This window comes from Triplophysa rosa, linkage group LG9 (assembly GCF_024868665.1).
Source record: "Triplophysa rosa linkage group LG9, Trosa_1v2, whole genome shotgun sequence".
Lineage (NCBI taxonomy): Eukaryota > Metazoa > Chordata > Actinopteri > Cypriniformes > Nemacheilidae > Triplophysa > Triplophysa rosa.
In genome coordinates, this window is record NC_079898.1 from 13,312,380 (window position 1) to 13,329,986 (window position 17,607).

General features: G+C 38.8%; 1 protein-coding gene across 1 annotated transcript in view; it reads left to right on the forward strand.

Annotated features, from left to right (window-relative positions):
• Positions 1-17,607, forward strand: part of atrnl1a (attractin-like 1a) — a 245,483-nt gene that overhangs the window by 199,058 nt on the left and 28,818 nt on the right. Inside the window, 1 exon segment of the mRNA XM_057341818.1 lies at positions 8,003-8,110. Coding sequence (XP_057197801.1) covers positions 8,003-8,110 — 108 coding nt within the window.

The window sequence follows — 17,607 nt, forward strand, 5'->3', positions numbered from 1 at the left end:
GTTTTGAGAGTGTTTGCATATTCCATGTACACCAGGCTAGAGATGGCTTACTTGTGGTTGTTTATGCATATTAAGATGAGCACATTTCAGCATTACCAAAAATGACACACTTCTGCTTTAACACACAACTGTATGTGGGTGAAATGGAAAAGTTGAGGAAATATCAATAGGGATGAAATGCATAAATGCATGTTTGCTTTCACAGTTTGAATTAATGTGAATAGTACAAGTGTTGGTGTGTGTTTGTGTGTGTGCGTGACAGCGTGTGTGTGTGTGAGGTGATAAACAGAGCCACACTGCTGTATGAACAGTGTGACTGTGATGTCTCGCTTTCTTTCACCTCTACACACAGTTACACAGGGGAGAGAGTGTCCATTAAGAATAAAATGGTATCACAGTCTGTGTGTAACACTACCTCTCACACACACTACAGACAGAAGAGGATTTAGCGCTTTGTGAAGTGACTTTGAGGAGTAATTACAGTCTGAGCTTTTGCCAGAGTGAGCTGTGTGAGTTTGAATAGAAGAAACACACACAATGTAAAATAGAAGTTCAAATTTGTGTTTATTTAAGGTAGAGCTGCAATTTGAACCCTTTGGTTAAAAAAGTCTGTTATTTTGTAAGATAATTAAATAAAAAAATCCTTACCTTTATTGCAAAGGTAAATTTATAATAATATTTGATTATTTGAGTTGCAGGCTTGAAATGTCATTTGCCTTCATCCCACGTAAAGATAAAACGTAAAGTGATGATAGAGAGGCAAAGGTTACAGAATGCAAAAATGATATTTACACTGAATAATTCTGAATATGAAACATTTATAATATATTTTTAATAATTAATGGCTTGTGTATATAAATTACTACAGTATATACTGTAGGCACATCTTATGGGTTTGTTCAGAATATTAGATATTTAAGTAAGAAATCATATATTTACATTTAATATTTTATGTAAGGGATAATCCACGGCTAGCCGTGCATTAAAATCTTTGAATGCACGGCTAGCCATGGATTATCCCACTTATACCATTGTCATTTTCCAAGTTAAAGCTGTTATTGATGTTTACAGTGTAATGTTTGATCAAACTGACTAGAACTACCTGTGCATTAATACACACCTTCCAGCCAATTAGAATCGATTATTCAAACAGAGTTTGGTATAAAGTATAATGTATATTACATTTATATAGTATATATATATATATATATATATATATATATATTCTTGTTTGGAATAGTGTTGTCACGGTACCAAAATTTCAGTAGTCGGTACCAATACCAGTAAAATTCCACGGTTCTCGGTACCAATTTCGGTACCAAAGCAAAACACCAGTACATGCTAATTGAAACACAATTTTATTAATAAAGCTCATTGTTAATATAAATGTATAGAAAGCAATGCCATTTTGAATACATGAAGTATACAAGTTAATTTTTCCCGAAACGGTTGTGTGCTCACTGGGGTCTCTCATGCTGATGAACATCCTCCTCAGTCTGCTGCTGTAGAAGACAAATAGAATAAACTTCAGTAAGTCAACTGACTGAACAAACATGCATATGCAATATTAGAACAAACCTCAGTTTTTATACTGCATTTACACAAGATTACTTACATTAAGGTAACTGTATATTAAAATAATAAATGCAACAGATATATTTTTCTTTAGTTTAAATGTGGATTTTTAAACCTAATAGAGTTATCTATCCAAGACAAACACATTGCTAGTCATACAGTTAGTATGATAGTTTTCTAGCACATAGATTGCAGATAGGCCTAAATAAAATAGGTACTGTAAACCCCATCCTGTCCTCCCATTTATTTTACTCCATTACAGTTATAAAAGCGTTAAATGGTTAATAAGGACACTTGACTGGATTAGCATTGGCGCTAACAAATTAACACGAAAACAGGGACGTTTATTTTAACGTAACCTTTAATTTAACATATGATACAACATTCATAATGCAAACGCGAACAGAATTTGAAACTTACCGCTTGAACTTGTTAACTTAAATCCGGATGCTTCCTCCAAAACTCTGTTCGTTTTCTTCGTGATATGACTTAAATCTGAAGTATTTCTGTGCGCATCTCTTGTGGACGGAGCCGCGCTTATCCGCTCATCACGTCTTGTTGCGTCTATGAAAAGTTTCCGACTGACAACCTGTCAGACAGAGCATCAATACCCGGTTGACCCGGTACGTCGGTGGTACCGAGTCTTATGAAAATGAGGTACCGACAACTTTTTTATTTTTAGGTACCGACTTGGACCAGAAGTACCGGTACTTTTGACAACACTAGTTTGGAAGAACATTTGATTTTCTGGAATGCTCTAATTTAGCCCCAAGTTTGATGTCAACATTTATTATTTTATTCTAACTCATGAAAGACATTCATTCCTTAGATTGTACCCTGACACACACACACACCACACACACACACACAGTGAATGAGAGGTGTGAAAGAGCGCTGATGAGAAGGGCTAATGTCATGTGGAAAAAGTGATGATAAACACTACATTGTCGCACCCCTTGCAAGTGTGAAATGTCAACAAGAGGATGATTTACTTTCCGTCAGCATGTTACTTGGCACTCCTTCCATCCTACTCACATACAATCTGGGGACAAAAGCAATTGAAGGAGAGAGAGCGCTGTTGCTCTTAGCTTCTCCATTAATACGTGACCACATCAATCTCTATTCTCTCATTCTCGACTCAATCACTCCCCAAAAACGTATTTCCCAATCGCTTTGCAGTTTTGTCTCTGCCTCATTTTCTCTGCCGACTCTAGACTTGGTCATGGTCCAGGACTAAAAGGATTTGCCCCATTTATTAAACGGTTCTATAAGTACAGAGATGGATCAGACCATCACTTACATTCTGCTCAGCTCAGCAGAGTTACATAACCTCCCCAGTTGGCTTGTTGTGTTTGTATTAACACGTAAAGTGACCAATTTTTTATACTGTTACGACTCATCTGTTGCACTTGCAATGTACAGTGCAAGATAATGAGATAAAAGGAGTTTATACGAGCTTGGATGTTACACGAATACCCCGTTTTGACATCCATCAAACACAATAACTCAATATCAAACCACTTTGATAGACAGTCACTCCGGTCTCTAGATGGTCTTAGCTTTGCTCTTTGCTAGATCAATAGAATCAGGATCAAAACCAAAGCTTTCTCAGGCTTATCATAGATCTCTACATTGATGTTTGTCTCACCTTCATTCATGGTAACAATGTCATTTCAGTCCTAATTATCACTCAGTCTGAGATAAATAACATGCTTAGATTACAGTCTTTTGTTCTGGTCTGAATGGAGAAAATGTCACACTGTCATAATGCAGTCACACTTTCTGTTAATGTGTGTGCTGCATTATGTATGTTACAGAATCATGCTATACCCCATTGTGCAAAGTCCGCTATGATCACACCTTTTGTAAAATTCACACTGCCTTGTAAAAACTTCAATTTATTGCATTTGCTTCAAAGACATCAAATAAAATCTGAAGATCATCAAGGCTTGGAAGATGTAAACCAGGTAAAAACCCTGCTTTACTTCATTAGAGCAGGATATACAGTACTCTTCAGAGCTTCTACTTCCCTGAAAACCGCTGGAGGACAAACAGCCCATAATTATGCCTGTGACACGCGTAGATTTTCTTCTGCAAGGATTTTGGCAGCTTTCCTTTGTTATTGAATAAAAAAAGTGTACTGTTTTTATGAGACACCTTGTATTTTTATGGTGAAAAAAGAGCTTTATTTTCTGTCTGTGCTTGGAAAGTAAACGGGTTTCTCCGTTAAAACTGTTGCCGGAGCTAGCCGGAAATTACACTCTCTTATCGGCCAGAGTTATTGTAGGCCATTTTGGAGAAAGGCATTGAGGATGTTTATACAAGAGACTTTTGGTTTGGTGCTGTTGTCACCCAAACATAGCACAGGGCTCTGTGTTGTACACGTTGTATCAATGTGTTAAAAGAGTTTTTATTTAATAGTAACTAATAGTATTAGTACTATTTAATATTATGCTTTGTCCTGTACTAAATCCTGAGACAGGTTTTTACTAGTCTTATGCATAATCATTATCACGTTATCATATTGCACGCTGGAGAAGCTGCTGAGTGTTTTTCTTTCCAGAACTGTGAAAGGAACTTTGAGTCGAAATCCCTTTGTTGAAATAAAGATTAACACACACCGTAGACTATGGAAACAATTATGGATACCCTAACAGAACATTGAAATCACAGCAAGTCAGATAAAAGCTGATTTTTGCTAGTGTGCATTTCTGTGTTAATTAAATAAAAATGTACCTTAGAGCTCAAGAAAATATTACGATACTTGAATGGGGTTTTCTGAGATTTATTAAATAAATTGTGTATTACAACAACTAGCATTTAGGATTTTCTTTTTGTTTTAATATAGAGTTGGATTTTGAGCATCTCCATTTAAGTGTTGGGCAGTATACCCTACTAAGGTTATTATAGTTGACTAAAACTATTAAAACATATCTCGTAATTGAAATCAAAGTAAACATAAACTAGAAAGGTTACTTTAGCAATAACTGAATAAGTAAAGTAAAATTATGTAAAAATAAATAAAAATGAAACGAAAACTAAACCTGGAATGTTTTTAACATATATTGATGTATAATAAACGAGCAAATAAATAATAATTGACAATTGATGCCTATAGAGTAGTATTGCATCTTCGTATCTTCGAAGAGTCTTTAGTTTGATCACATTTATAAAAGACAGATACAGCTGACGAGCCCTGAACGCGTTCAGAGGGGGCAGGACTACAGCACAAGCACACAATACATTTTCACATGATCCCTGCGTAACTGTTGATTCACTATAAGTTTGTGTTGTGTAACTTATGCACGTACGCGCCGATTGCCAACAAAACACAGACATATGACTTTGTTTCACTTACCGTGTGCGATTCATGACCGACATCTTTTAGCGCTGGGTCTGCTCCATCTATCAGTTTCAAACGATCTCCAAATCCAGCGTTATATCCACCATTTATATAACATTACTCACCGAAATGCAGTGAGCAAACAAACGCAGCTGAACTTCGCGAACGCAGTGCTCTCTCTCTCAGAGTCCAGTTGGTTGTGCGCATGCTCCTTCTCCCACTGACCCTGGTTGACGCGTGGGCGTGCTCTTTCATCTCGCTCGCGGGTTGACACGTGGGCATGCTTTTCCGGAAGAATTGTCCCATAAGGGACTAAGAAATTTCATGTTCATAAAAAACTTTCCAAAACCTATACGCTGGGGGAGTGTATCGAGCACAGAAATATGACGTCATACGTCCAACTTGTTTTTTGACAAGTTGACCATGTCAAGCATGAGAAGCCTGCACATTTAACATTGTAAAGAAATCAGAATGCATGAAACACTGTGGCGCCCCCACCGCCCCTTTAAATAGTGGGACAGAAAAGACATTTATGTTTTAAGAACTGTAGGTTAAATTTCCAGATGATATGGTGCTCTGCCTGAACACTTCCCTACTGAATGTAAGCACATTTACATGCTGTGATGTCAGGCTTGGACTGTGAAGTACAAGAACACTACACATTTAAATGAGGGAATCATCATTCTGTAGCTGGCCTCATACTGTAAAAGAAATGAAGGCAGTATTTCAAATAACATGAATTAGTTTTTTGTGAATTATTCATATCATTGGGTGATGACTGTTTTGTGTTCAGACAGTATAAAAGCAGTGAAACTGCATGTCTGCATTATTGGCTAATTGGTTGATTAAAGGTTTGAGTTACTGCATGAGCCTCAGTTTACTGATGAATATATAAATCAGGATGAACTCAGGGGAGGTGCCATTGATTTGGTAGAACACACTAGAGACACTGAAGTTCAACCGATACTATATATCCATGAACTGTTACATTTGTGAGAAAGAATGGTTTCAGTAAACCCTCATTAGTGAATTACTGGAAGATTATATGAATCCATTTTCAAGTATGTATCACTTTTGTCCAAGCATTTGTACTATGAATAAAAAAGGTGTGCAAATAAGACTGCTAAAAAGGTGCAAGAGATTTTTAGGTGTTATGCATTTCATGAAATGGTCATGTATAAACATATAGTATATATGCATATTTGTACTGTATATTTAATTTTATCTTTATATTAAATAATGTACTTTTTTATGAATGTGTTAGCATACGGGCAATTCTAAATATAAGTGTTTACCCTAAAATCTCAATTTTCATTTACTCTATTCAGTTGTAGGGGAAGACCTATTATCGCCCTGGCCGATAATCGATGTCGATATTATGAATTTTTATGATTATCGACATCGGTCGATGTCGAAGCCGAAGCCGATTTGCCGATAAATTAATTTATTTTTGAAACACGCTATTTGGCTCTAATGCAGCCTCCTTTGTGTTGTAACACGCCACTCTCTGGCCTAAAGCAATGCCTGCCCACCGCCCATCTGATTTGCTGAAAATCACGTCGAGTCCAGCCCATCAACGCGTAAGGCTTAAGACACTGAAAAGATTGCACTCTCGCACTGAAAGCATTTTCTAGCTCGAGCTGCTTCAGTGATCGCGCATCAGTTTACGGAATAGGCATTTGCGCATTTGGCAAAGCATTATACTATACATTTGTTTCTAAGTATGTGCAATTCCTGGGATTGAACCCATGACCTTGGCGTTGCTAGCGTCATGCGCTAACCACTGAGCTACAGGAAAGCCACATTTTTTATGACATGCCAATTCACAAATAGAAACCATGTTAAAGCATCAAGTACTTGCGTCCCAACCACTTTAATCTTGCATTGCTATAATTTTACTCAAAATATTTCTACTTCAATGTTGACATTTTGTGATTCCTATTAAAAACCCATTGGGAACCATATGACTTTATTTTCATAACTGTTTAATTCTTAAAACAGAAATTTCTTCATACTAATGATGTAGTTTTTTAATGACATTGTCTGCCTCCCGTCACAAACAAGTACAAACATACAACCCTTGTGTCCCAGGCGAGTAATGTTTACAAAGTTTGGAGGTTAATTATGCATTTTATAGGCCTTTTACAGGCCCAAGCGAGAGATGCCACAATGTCCTTCTCACCTCCTGAAGGACTTGTCAGGGAACATAAAACATCCATGCTCCACCAGTGAGTTTCTCTGTCTCTTGACCATGACGCACATTCACACACGGCCGGGCGTGTTTTAAACATCATTACCGTGACTGTCCTATGAATCAACTCTCGGCACACTGCCACCCTTTACCTTGAATGCCTCTCATAATCTTGCGTGTCCGTCCCTCTGCCACAGACAGGGGAAAGTGTCAGTGGGGTCCATGTGTTATACACGTCCACAGGCGCTCTGTTGCCTCTTTGTGTCGATTAGCACACCAGATTTGACATTAAAAACAAGTTTGCCTAGCAGATTAATAAAGGCTCACATTTAGTTAATGGAGCTCCCTACATTCCAGCATATGAGACCTGTAGCTCAGACAGCGTGGACTAACAGTGTGCATTCTAATGACTGAATTAAAAACGTTAAGTTCAGGTGTCTTCCCTTAAGAAAAACAATAAAACAGATGTAATGTCTAGTCAAACGTCATGATTCTGCATTTATCATGTTTGGAACTTGGCATCACTGGTAGAATATCTGTTTGCTGTCGACTGACAATCAAAAGTTTGTAATACATCATTTGATTGAACGGCTTTTTTGAGTAATACATGAATGTACTTTTGTAGACAAATTCATGCCTTTGTGCACATCTATGTATTTCAAACCAAAATCTAATAAAAAAAATCTAAAAACGTTATAAAAACTAAACCAATTTCTTTACAAAATCAATAATTAGTTAAAAATATATATATAAATGAGACCATAGAATGATGGAAAAAGTGTATACACTTTGTGCATTCGACTTGTGGTTTTTGTTGTTTATTGTGTGTTTCAGTAGGCTTATCCAAACTGAAATGACTCACTGATGTATGTTTATTTTGTCTCTTTCTATAGCAGCTTATGCGAGAGCGACAGCAGATGGCCAGCCGTCCATTTGCCTCTGTTACGGTGGCACTGGAGACTCCAGAGGAAGAGGAGGAGCTTCTGCAAGGCCAGGTGGAGGTGAGTACCTGACATCATTCTCCAAACTCATGAAGTGCAATTCTAACAATGTTTATTTTCTCTTGGCTTTTTTTGTATCTAACATATGTGTGTGCACTTCTGGTTTCCTGGAGTGTTCTTGTTTGTATATTGCTTGTTGAGGAAAACGTTCTTAAAATTTTAAAAGGTCTTAACATTTTTATGCGGTGCTGATTTGATAAACTCATATCTTTTTTTATTCCACAGTCTTTAGATTTTTAAAGGAACGGAGTGAAAACAGTGAATCGCTAATTTCCGCATTAAGAGGTTAATTAAATAGCATCTGTTATAACAGTGTAAATTGTGTTTAGCATAATTGCATAATATATGGTTGAATATTCTCAGTAAGCATGCAGCAAGGCCAGAGAGCAGGGCCATCATCACATTTCATGCCTAAGTTGGTTGCTAAGCACAGGCTCTGGATGGATGCTTTCAATGGCCGCTAGCATTAGGGCTATATTTCTCTCACATGGTCTAGAGCAGTTACAACTGCTTTCCGCTGAGTTTTTGTTGAAGTGTACTGAATTGTGCTTCGGATCATTTGTTGTGGAATATCTTTTTCAAAGCTGTAAGCTAGCATTACTTACCTATATCCATCACCAGTTTCATGTTAGTCATCATGTCTTCAACTTTTTTTTAACTTTTAAAAAACAACATTTAAAATGCCATCTGTGATAATTGACCTTTTATAAAAGTCAAACAAATGTTTGGCAGTCTGTTATTTATTTGCAGAGCTCCTTTTTCTTGCGGCACATACAACTGCACTGGGCTGTTGTGTAGAAGTTTGATGGATAAAGGCTATGGAAACATGCATGGAAATCGTCTCGGTTACATCTGTAACCTCTGTTCCCTGATGGAGGGAACGAGACGTTGTGTCGACAGAATGGGGTTTGACGTAGGAACCTATCATCTTCTGACTGACTTTGAAAAGGCCAATGAAATTGGCGAGTGAAATTTGCATGCCGGTCTCTGCCCCGGACATCCGGGTATAAAAGGAAGACGGCGTGCTGCATTCATTCACCTTTTGTGCTGAGGAGCCTGAGAAGCATCTATCGACTGCTGCAGCGGGCGGCAAGCGTTGTGGCATGAGGGACACAACGTCTTGTTCCCTCCATCAGGGAACAGAGGTTAAAGAAGTAACCGAGACGTTCCCTTTCTGTCGGTCTCTCGACGTTGTGTCGACAGAATAGGGTTCCTATTGAAAATGCCACGGTGCTGTGCCGCATCACAATCTCTAGCGAAGCGACGCTGACTGGCCTGGGCGTGTCAGACGTGAGTGCTAGCGCAAAATTGTAACCATCCAGTGGAGAGGTAGGGGGTCCCAGAGCTTTGAGAAAGGTGGGAAGCCCTGCCACCGGCCATCACGGGTAGAGGCCTTCTTTCTCTAACGGCGAGAAGTCGTCCGGCAACGTAAGGGCCACTGGGGAAGCGCTATTTCCTCACTGAGGAAACCACTACGGAGACCACTTCCTAACTCACAGGAGGAATGTGCAGACTGTAAGTTGAGTACCGCTAGAGGTGGAGGCCCACCTAGGGGAGGTCATGGGTTACCCACATGGGAACCAGACCATGAGGGTTACTACGTGTGGAGCACTAGGTCCGGTTTAGAGCTATGTGCTAGATAACTCAGCTGATACCCGGCCTAAGGAGGCAGGGCTGCTCCGCCCAGCCCGCCACCAAGAAGTGCTTAGTGATGGATGGAATGCCTATTCTTTGCCCGGTGGGGGAAGAGCGGCTTCTCTCAGGGGCTTGAAAGGGGACCTCTGGAGGCCCGCCAGGACCACATCGAGGTCCCAAGAGGGTACAGAGAGCGGAAGAAGCAAATTCAGCCTACTCGCGCCAATTAGGAACCTAATGATCAGGTTGTGCTGTCCCAGAGACTTACCAATGACTGGTTCGTGATGAGCGGCAATGGCGGCTACATACACTTTCAGTGTGGAAAGGGAGAGATTACTCTCGAGTCTCTCTTGCAGGAAGGACAACACGTTCCCGATTGAGCAACTTTTTCCTTTTTCACAGCTAACCAATGACAGAGACATGTCGTTTCCTTAACAACATGCGACGAACATGATTGGTCGAGAAGGCTCAAGCTCGATAAATAAAGTGGCGGCCGAAATGCCCGTTGGAGGATAGTTTTGTATAATTGTAAGTTTAATTTTCACTTTCAACAACTTCTGATTGCATTTCTAGCGAGAAATTAGAATTGTAGTTTTTAAATATGTGATTAGTTATTGCAAAGACGCTCTCTGTTTATAATTCAAATAGACTTCAGTTATGCTGCTTATCTGTTTCTCTGGGCTGCCTCCGAAGTCATGGCATTCGGCTGCTATTTGTAACCAAAAGCTGCCAGCGTTTTTTTTTTACTAAAAAAGCGCCTTTGTCAACTTTTTCTTGTCAAAAAGAAGTCAAGTCTGAACACAGCCTAAAAGCACACTAGAAATGTTGTATTCAATATCTAGCTTGGCTTTGACTGAGTTGTCCTCACCGTTACCTCCACAACTCTTGAAGTGCAAAAACATCTGCAGCAACAGAGCAACAATTCCTTTTTCTGACTCCAAGGTTCTGTAATGTACGTTGCTCTTTTTACCTCCAACTTTTTGTTCTATAACTTCACATACTCGTCTTTGTGTTGAACTACGATGTGAAGATGGGTTGTTGTCAGGTCATAATCTGGGTCTGTGTTTATTTTTTTGACAGTTTTATATGCTAGATTTAGCATTGTGGCTGCATCTCATTCCAGCAGCTTCTGTGAGCTTGGTGCATTGTAAAACAAGACATAATGTTTGAAAAATGTGACGTATAACGTTTGTACAGCATGTTAAAGCTGATGACACTGCGGCTCTGAGTGCTTATACTTAATAGCAAAACATATCTCACTTTGAGTGTGAAGTGATCAATAGCAGATAGGGAGAAATTTCATATTTAATATTTTGATCTGTAAATTTGTGGATGGTGAGATGTAATGTTTGGTGTAAAGTTGAAGTCTATGACACTTACTGAGAAGTACTTTGTTTTACACACACATGCACATGGCCTTAAAGGTGCACATGCATATTTTTTTCTTTTTAAAATGTTGATATAAATAGAGAGGTTAAAAGCAAGAAAGTCATCAACGGTCAAGGAAAATATGTTTAAATCTGCATCAAGCAGGTCCCCCCTATAGCAAGTTTAACTTAAATAGCAATTTTTTTCAGTAAAAGAAAATTACATCAAAAGAAAACCTACCAATTTAAGAACAAGTACCCTACAATATATACTGTATAATAGTACAAAAAGTAGCCAACAGAATAGTTCAAAAGTTTGGATCAGCATGTCTGTGATCCATCAGTGGAAGCAGAATTTAGCATGTCCAAACAAGCAATTCCTGTTGAAGAGCTAAAACAAACCTCTATGACCTGCAGCTTCAATGCCACAAAGCGAAGACAAGTGGGATGACCTCGAGTGCAGAGCAAAATGACCACAGTTACAACTCCATTAAATACCATGACCATGCACTTTCCAGAGCAGCCACTTAAAGAAAAGTTCAAGACAGAGAGAGCAGTGAACCAGCAAGACATCCACACCAGTAGGGGTCAGTATAAATATAAAGACCACTGGTGCCACCAGATCCAAAAAAGATCCACCAGAACGTACATAAACAACGTACTTGCTGTGTCCCAGTTTACATACTATCCATCCTAAATAGTTTAGAAAATCTGTTTCCGGTGAAAGTGTGAATCCATGCATACTCAAACGGCTGATATTACCCACAACTCACCGTGAGAGGGCAGAGTTTAGTGACACTCCACTGCATTAATAAAATTAAATAAAAGATGCTTTGCTAAATTAATCAATGTAAGCATACAGTAAACATTACATATGAAACAATAAACGAATAAATACTCAGATGCAATGAAGAGATGTATTTTGATGTCCGTGACATTTATGATCACAGTGTTGTCTAGGCAACAACGACCACTTCCGTTTTGCGTTAGTATGCCCCAGTGCGTGCATACAGTTTTGCTATGCACTAAAATGTAGATACTTTTCCATAACAAAAACAGTATAAGTAGGTGAATTTGGAAGCAGCATCTTTAAATTTCATAGCATATGTCGTATTATACATGCTTTTAGATACGTGTGTTTTTGTCAGGTGTGTTGATATTTTGTCACACTTATCTTTCAGCGGGCGTTGCACAAATGGTCTTCATTCAAAGACTTAAAATTTTAAAGACTATCTAATGGTCTGTTCAGGTATTGATAGGTTTGGGTTTCAGGACATAAACACATTTTTACTCACAAAAGGAAGATAGCTATTGATTACGCTCTCCATACTGTGATTTTGCGGTTTTATGCTTGTGAAAAGAACTAGAATTCTTGTTATCTGAGTTAACATCCATCTCTTTCTCTCTTTGTCTCTATGTATTGATGTTAAGTATTGATGTTAAGAAGCTGAGAGTGGTTGGGGGGATCTGGGAGATGACTGTAGTCCACAGAGCAGGGATTCAAACATATGTTCTGTGAGCTGCCTGTCTCATGGTCTGTTCCTATCAAAACAGTCCATATACAGCTGTTCAAATACACAATGGCAGTTATGGCAACTCTCAGGAGCATACAATGATCCTCTTAGTCTTGTTCCTTGTGTTTTCGTCTTCTCTCTGTCAAGTCTTAGTGATTATGAGACAGCAGTGTATGACATTAAAGGCTCTAAATGTTTCAGTCTTTCACCTTGCAGACAGATGCTCAGTCTAGTATACACAAAAATCTTATATTTCTGGCTTAATGACAAACACACATGGTTTTTCACCATCTTTTTTAGTATTTCTATTTCCTACAGACATTGGCAGTGATATTAAATATTTTGCTTTTTTAACAGGCACATAGTAGAAAGCTGATATTAACAGACAGGCGCAGATTCATCTTTTGGCTTGTTCCATGTCATCTTTCACAGGTTTTGGACACTTTAATCAAAGCTAGTCCTACACAGTGCTTTGAGCGAGCTCAACATAATACTTAGCTCTGGTCTTTTAATGTGTCATGTCAGGCTGCTGATTCCTGTCACATCTCATCTCTGTCCAAAACACCTCCCAGATCGATGACCCATGAAGGGTTTTTATGAGACGTGCATAAATCCCACAGCTGCGCTCGGAGCGATGCTGAGCTTTACTTCATGGAGCGTTTACAAGTACCGATTGTCACTGTTCCGGAGTCAGTGGGAAATTGGGCATTGCAATATTTAACAGCGTGAGACGTTCCAGGGAAAATACAAATAGCCCACATGCAGACCGGCAGCAGCGTTCTGAATGAAGTTAAAGGGAGTATAAGGGAAAAGAGACATTTGTATTTTATTAGTTACAGCGTGTATGTGTAATGACTTAAAGCTAAAGCAGTTCCATTTATGATCCCAACTTTGATCTGAGTGAAACTGACTTGCTTTAAATGACCTTTGATTAAAGATAAAATAACATTATTTCTAGTTTACAAATGTCAGTTTCTTAACCAAAACTCGCAATCCAACTTAGCCTGAAACTTGACCTCGGAGAACATTTCACCTCAACTCAACAGCCCTGCCCATCAGGATTCGTCCTCATCATGCCTTCATCCTCATCAAACTGATGTCAGAAGTCAGTGTACAGACCAGTGCATGCACAGATCACTCTGATCCGTATTAATAGCCTTTTGTCTTAATTTCTCTCATCAGCACTTTTGCTGCTCTGGGACTGTCTCATGTTCAGCTGATCTTGCATGTTAGTATAAGAAACACATTTCTCTGCTACGTGAGTCCGATTGATCAGAACCAGATGTTTCCTGGGCTGCAAAAGACTGACAGGTGAAACTAAATAGTCTGGCAGTCTGTTGTCTCTTTGGTCCTGCATGTTGACAAGTCAACATATGCTTGTACAAGGTGACAGAAGATGATATTTCACTTAAGAAAGACTAAAGTATATAGACTACTTTAGTTACAAATATAATATGGAACTTAACTTCCAGTGGAAGAACGATAGAAATACAATATTCTTATTATGTATGTATTTTTCTAAGATATTAAAGGTCTTTAAGTTTATTTCGAAGGCCTGTTATTTCTAACTAATTGAACATTCTGTTTACGACGTAAAAAATCTATTTCTATTTTATTGAAACATTTATTGTTCTTAAAGCTTTAAACCTACTGCAGTTTCGTAGCAACTACTAACCAAGACAAACCAACATAATCTCATGGGAATTCATCACTATTTTACAAGGTGGCTAATTTGTATGAATTTGCACGATCTTATTCGTACGTTTTAGCACATTCGTATGTAACTTTTGCGCCAGTGACGTTAGGTTTAGGGGTGGGGTTAGGGGAGGAGCTTCAGTATTGCCTTTTCCTAATAATCGTTTTTCACATCGTAAGAATTCATACCAATTGGCCACCTTGTAAAACAGTTACGAATTCCCTTGAGATCAGGTTGGGCACATCATACTTTTTTTGTTGAATTTGGATTTCTTATATTTCACATACAAGCAAAAATTCCCACCAGTGTTGGATTTTATTTACTGACAGACTTTCTCCATCAGTGCCATTCATTGCAATCAGAGTTTTATGGGCTGTTCAGCCAATATTAGTTAAAGAGAATCTGGGAAAAACCATTAGACGATGGGTCTGGTTCAATAGTCCTGTAGTCCAGGGGTCATAAACCTGTTATCAATCAATCCATTAGCAGTCTAATATCACTCTGAGTTTTGACTTTACCTGAGCTCTCTCTGGCCAGAAAAGATAAGAGAGGATATCATAACCCTCTTACGCAAAACACTCAAGGGCCTGATGGCGCTGGATGAGGTCAGTGTGTGTAATTACTGTGTATGCACACATATGCTTGATTGATGTGATGCGAAGTATGTTGATTCAGGCGAGATATTAGGACAACCTATTGTTTTCCTTTGAAAGGGAAAAGAGGGGTCATTGTGATTGGGGCAAGTTGTCACTTGTTTGGAATGTTATTGAATTCATAGACTTTATTGTAATATTTGTTTGTATATCTTGTTGTTTTGGGTCAATTCATGTTTCAGTAGATTTTGGAGCCAATAATATTGAGGTGTGTGTTTGCACAGAAATTTAGCTTTTTAAAATAACACTGCTCTGAAAAATATTCTCTGGAGTAAAGTATGACGCTATTTTAAGATTCTCTTATTGGAAAGTTGTTTATGAGAACAATATTTCATTCAGTACTCTGATCCCACAGACAATGCTATGTAATGAATACAAGCTTGATTTCATAGATAGACAATAAAGCCGGGCTATTCAATTGGCGGGCCCTCGATGTAATTTGTTCAAGCCCTTCAAGTAGCACAGTGTGAAAAAGAATCTCTAAATTTAGTTCAGTCGGGAACGGACTGACGCGCGTCTGTTCCATTCAGCACAATCTGCAGCAGCACAGAGCAGGAGTCACGTGACGTTAGGCAAGAGGCGCGACACGCAAGCAGCCTCTCCTGTGAGACAAACAGTACGATGACGGACTAACTTTTATTAGTTTCATTTCTGACATTTTGCTAACACGAATAGGACCACCATTTAAAAAATACAGAGGCAAGGGCGGAGAATAGCTCGTCGGAGAACAGCGTCTCTGTAGGTTAATATTGTTTCACTGAATTTCTCTTTTTTTGTTATGCAGTTTTAAAATACAACATCAGCACGTTTAAATGTAGAAAAAAACTTTGGGTGCCTAAGGGCCTGATCAGACAGAACGAGTCTTTTGTTGTGAGACGCGCCTCTTTTGAATTGTTTTCAGTTGGCAGGGAGCGTTTTGCGCGCTGCCCTATGCGCGCCGGGCGCCTCGCGTTTCTGCCACCTGCTGCTCCTCTTGTTTTAGGCGGAGCGCTCTGAGCGCCCGAAGTTGAAAAAAACTCAACTCTGAGCAGAAAAGCGCTTGACGTCATGCGCTTTGTTCCATTGTCCAATCGAATGAGTGGAGAGGCGGGGCTTCCCTTGTGGCAACGGAGGTTTACAGATGCTCGGAACGCCTGGAGACATGGAGGAGAAACTTGTTGTGGCTGTTTCGGGTTACCTAGCAACATACAAAAAACGCTGTTTCAAAGAGTCACCAAAAGAGCAGCGCAGCTCGCCTCGCGTTTTCCAACATGAAAAGCGCGTTCTGTGTGATCGTACCCTGATGGGGCAAAAATACAACATACGGGCTCCCATAGTTAACTTAGGACCCTATGATTGAATCGCGGAATCCAGGCATATTTTGCTGTATAACGCGGAATGGCACAGAATATGGCAAATGTATTTTTACAAAAAAGTAGCGCCGAACAGCTAACACAGTTCAAATTGTGCATGAGTAACTTTAAAAATATTCAGGTGGCTTGTAACTATTTAATCTGCAATTGTTTTGCGTGTGCTCGTGGAACTTTAAGAGAACGCATGCACATGTTGACCTGTTTCACTGTTTCATGTGAGAAAGGCAACTGTCAAACCAAACACCCTTTGCGGCGACCCGTCAAAATAAAAGTCCGGTTAACATGAACAAGTTATAACACACCCACATTTTACCACACCATCCCTCTTGATTTTTTTATAGTTCAACCACTGAATGTATTATTTACTTTAGTAAACTAAAGCCCTAGTAAACTAAAGTAAATGTGCTAGTAAAATTATACAAAATTAGAACTTATTATAAAAAATATTACTTACATTTAAGTAGACTAAAAAACAAAAACAATTTTATTTCTATTTGTATTTTTCCCTGTATGGTTCAATGTATCTACTGCAGGTTTTTTAATATAGTTTATAAGTGAATACGGTAGTATACTGAAGTATTTTTTCATGTGGGCAAATATATTGTATAGTAAAGGACGGAAAACACAGAATCCAGAAAAATGTAAACAGAAAAAACGGAATTTGGGAAAAAATAAAACTGATTTATTATTGTTGTTGTGTCATCCCTCGTATTGCAAGCCATATCTCTCCGGCCCCTCATTTGGGATGCTTTTCATGAACTGGCCCCCATGACAAACTAATTGAATAGCCCTGCAATAAAGGATAGAGCTAAAAAGCCATATGTATTTTTTCCTGCATTTATGAACTGAATTCATTCGGTATGATTTTCATTAAGACACTTTATCCTTGAGTAAATATACTTTGAAATGCTTTTTTACCCTTTTTATCAAGCCGACCTGAATTAATGCCATCCCTCATTTTTCAATGACGTACCGCTGTTGGAAGAGGCTGTGATTTCTGTCTACCCCAGAGATTAGTAACGCTTAAGAGTTAAACCCTCGTTTGTCGAAGAGATTCAGAGTCTTAGGTCAAAACCCTTGAGGGGGCCTGTCAGAAAAAATTCTTTCATCTAAAATGCTGCGGCTCATCAAGAATCTCTTTGCAAATCCTGATTGCTTCTCACTTAGCACTTTACCATCAAAAGTCTTAGATTCCTACAAATTCTTAGAAAGTTGTAAATTTCTCCAGGAACACTGCTGCCATTAAAGGGATAGTTCACCAAAGAATGAACATTATTTCA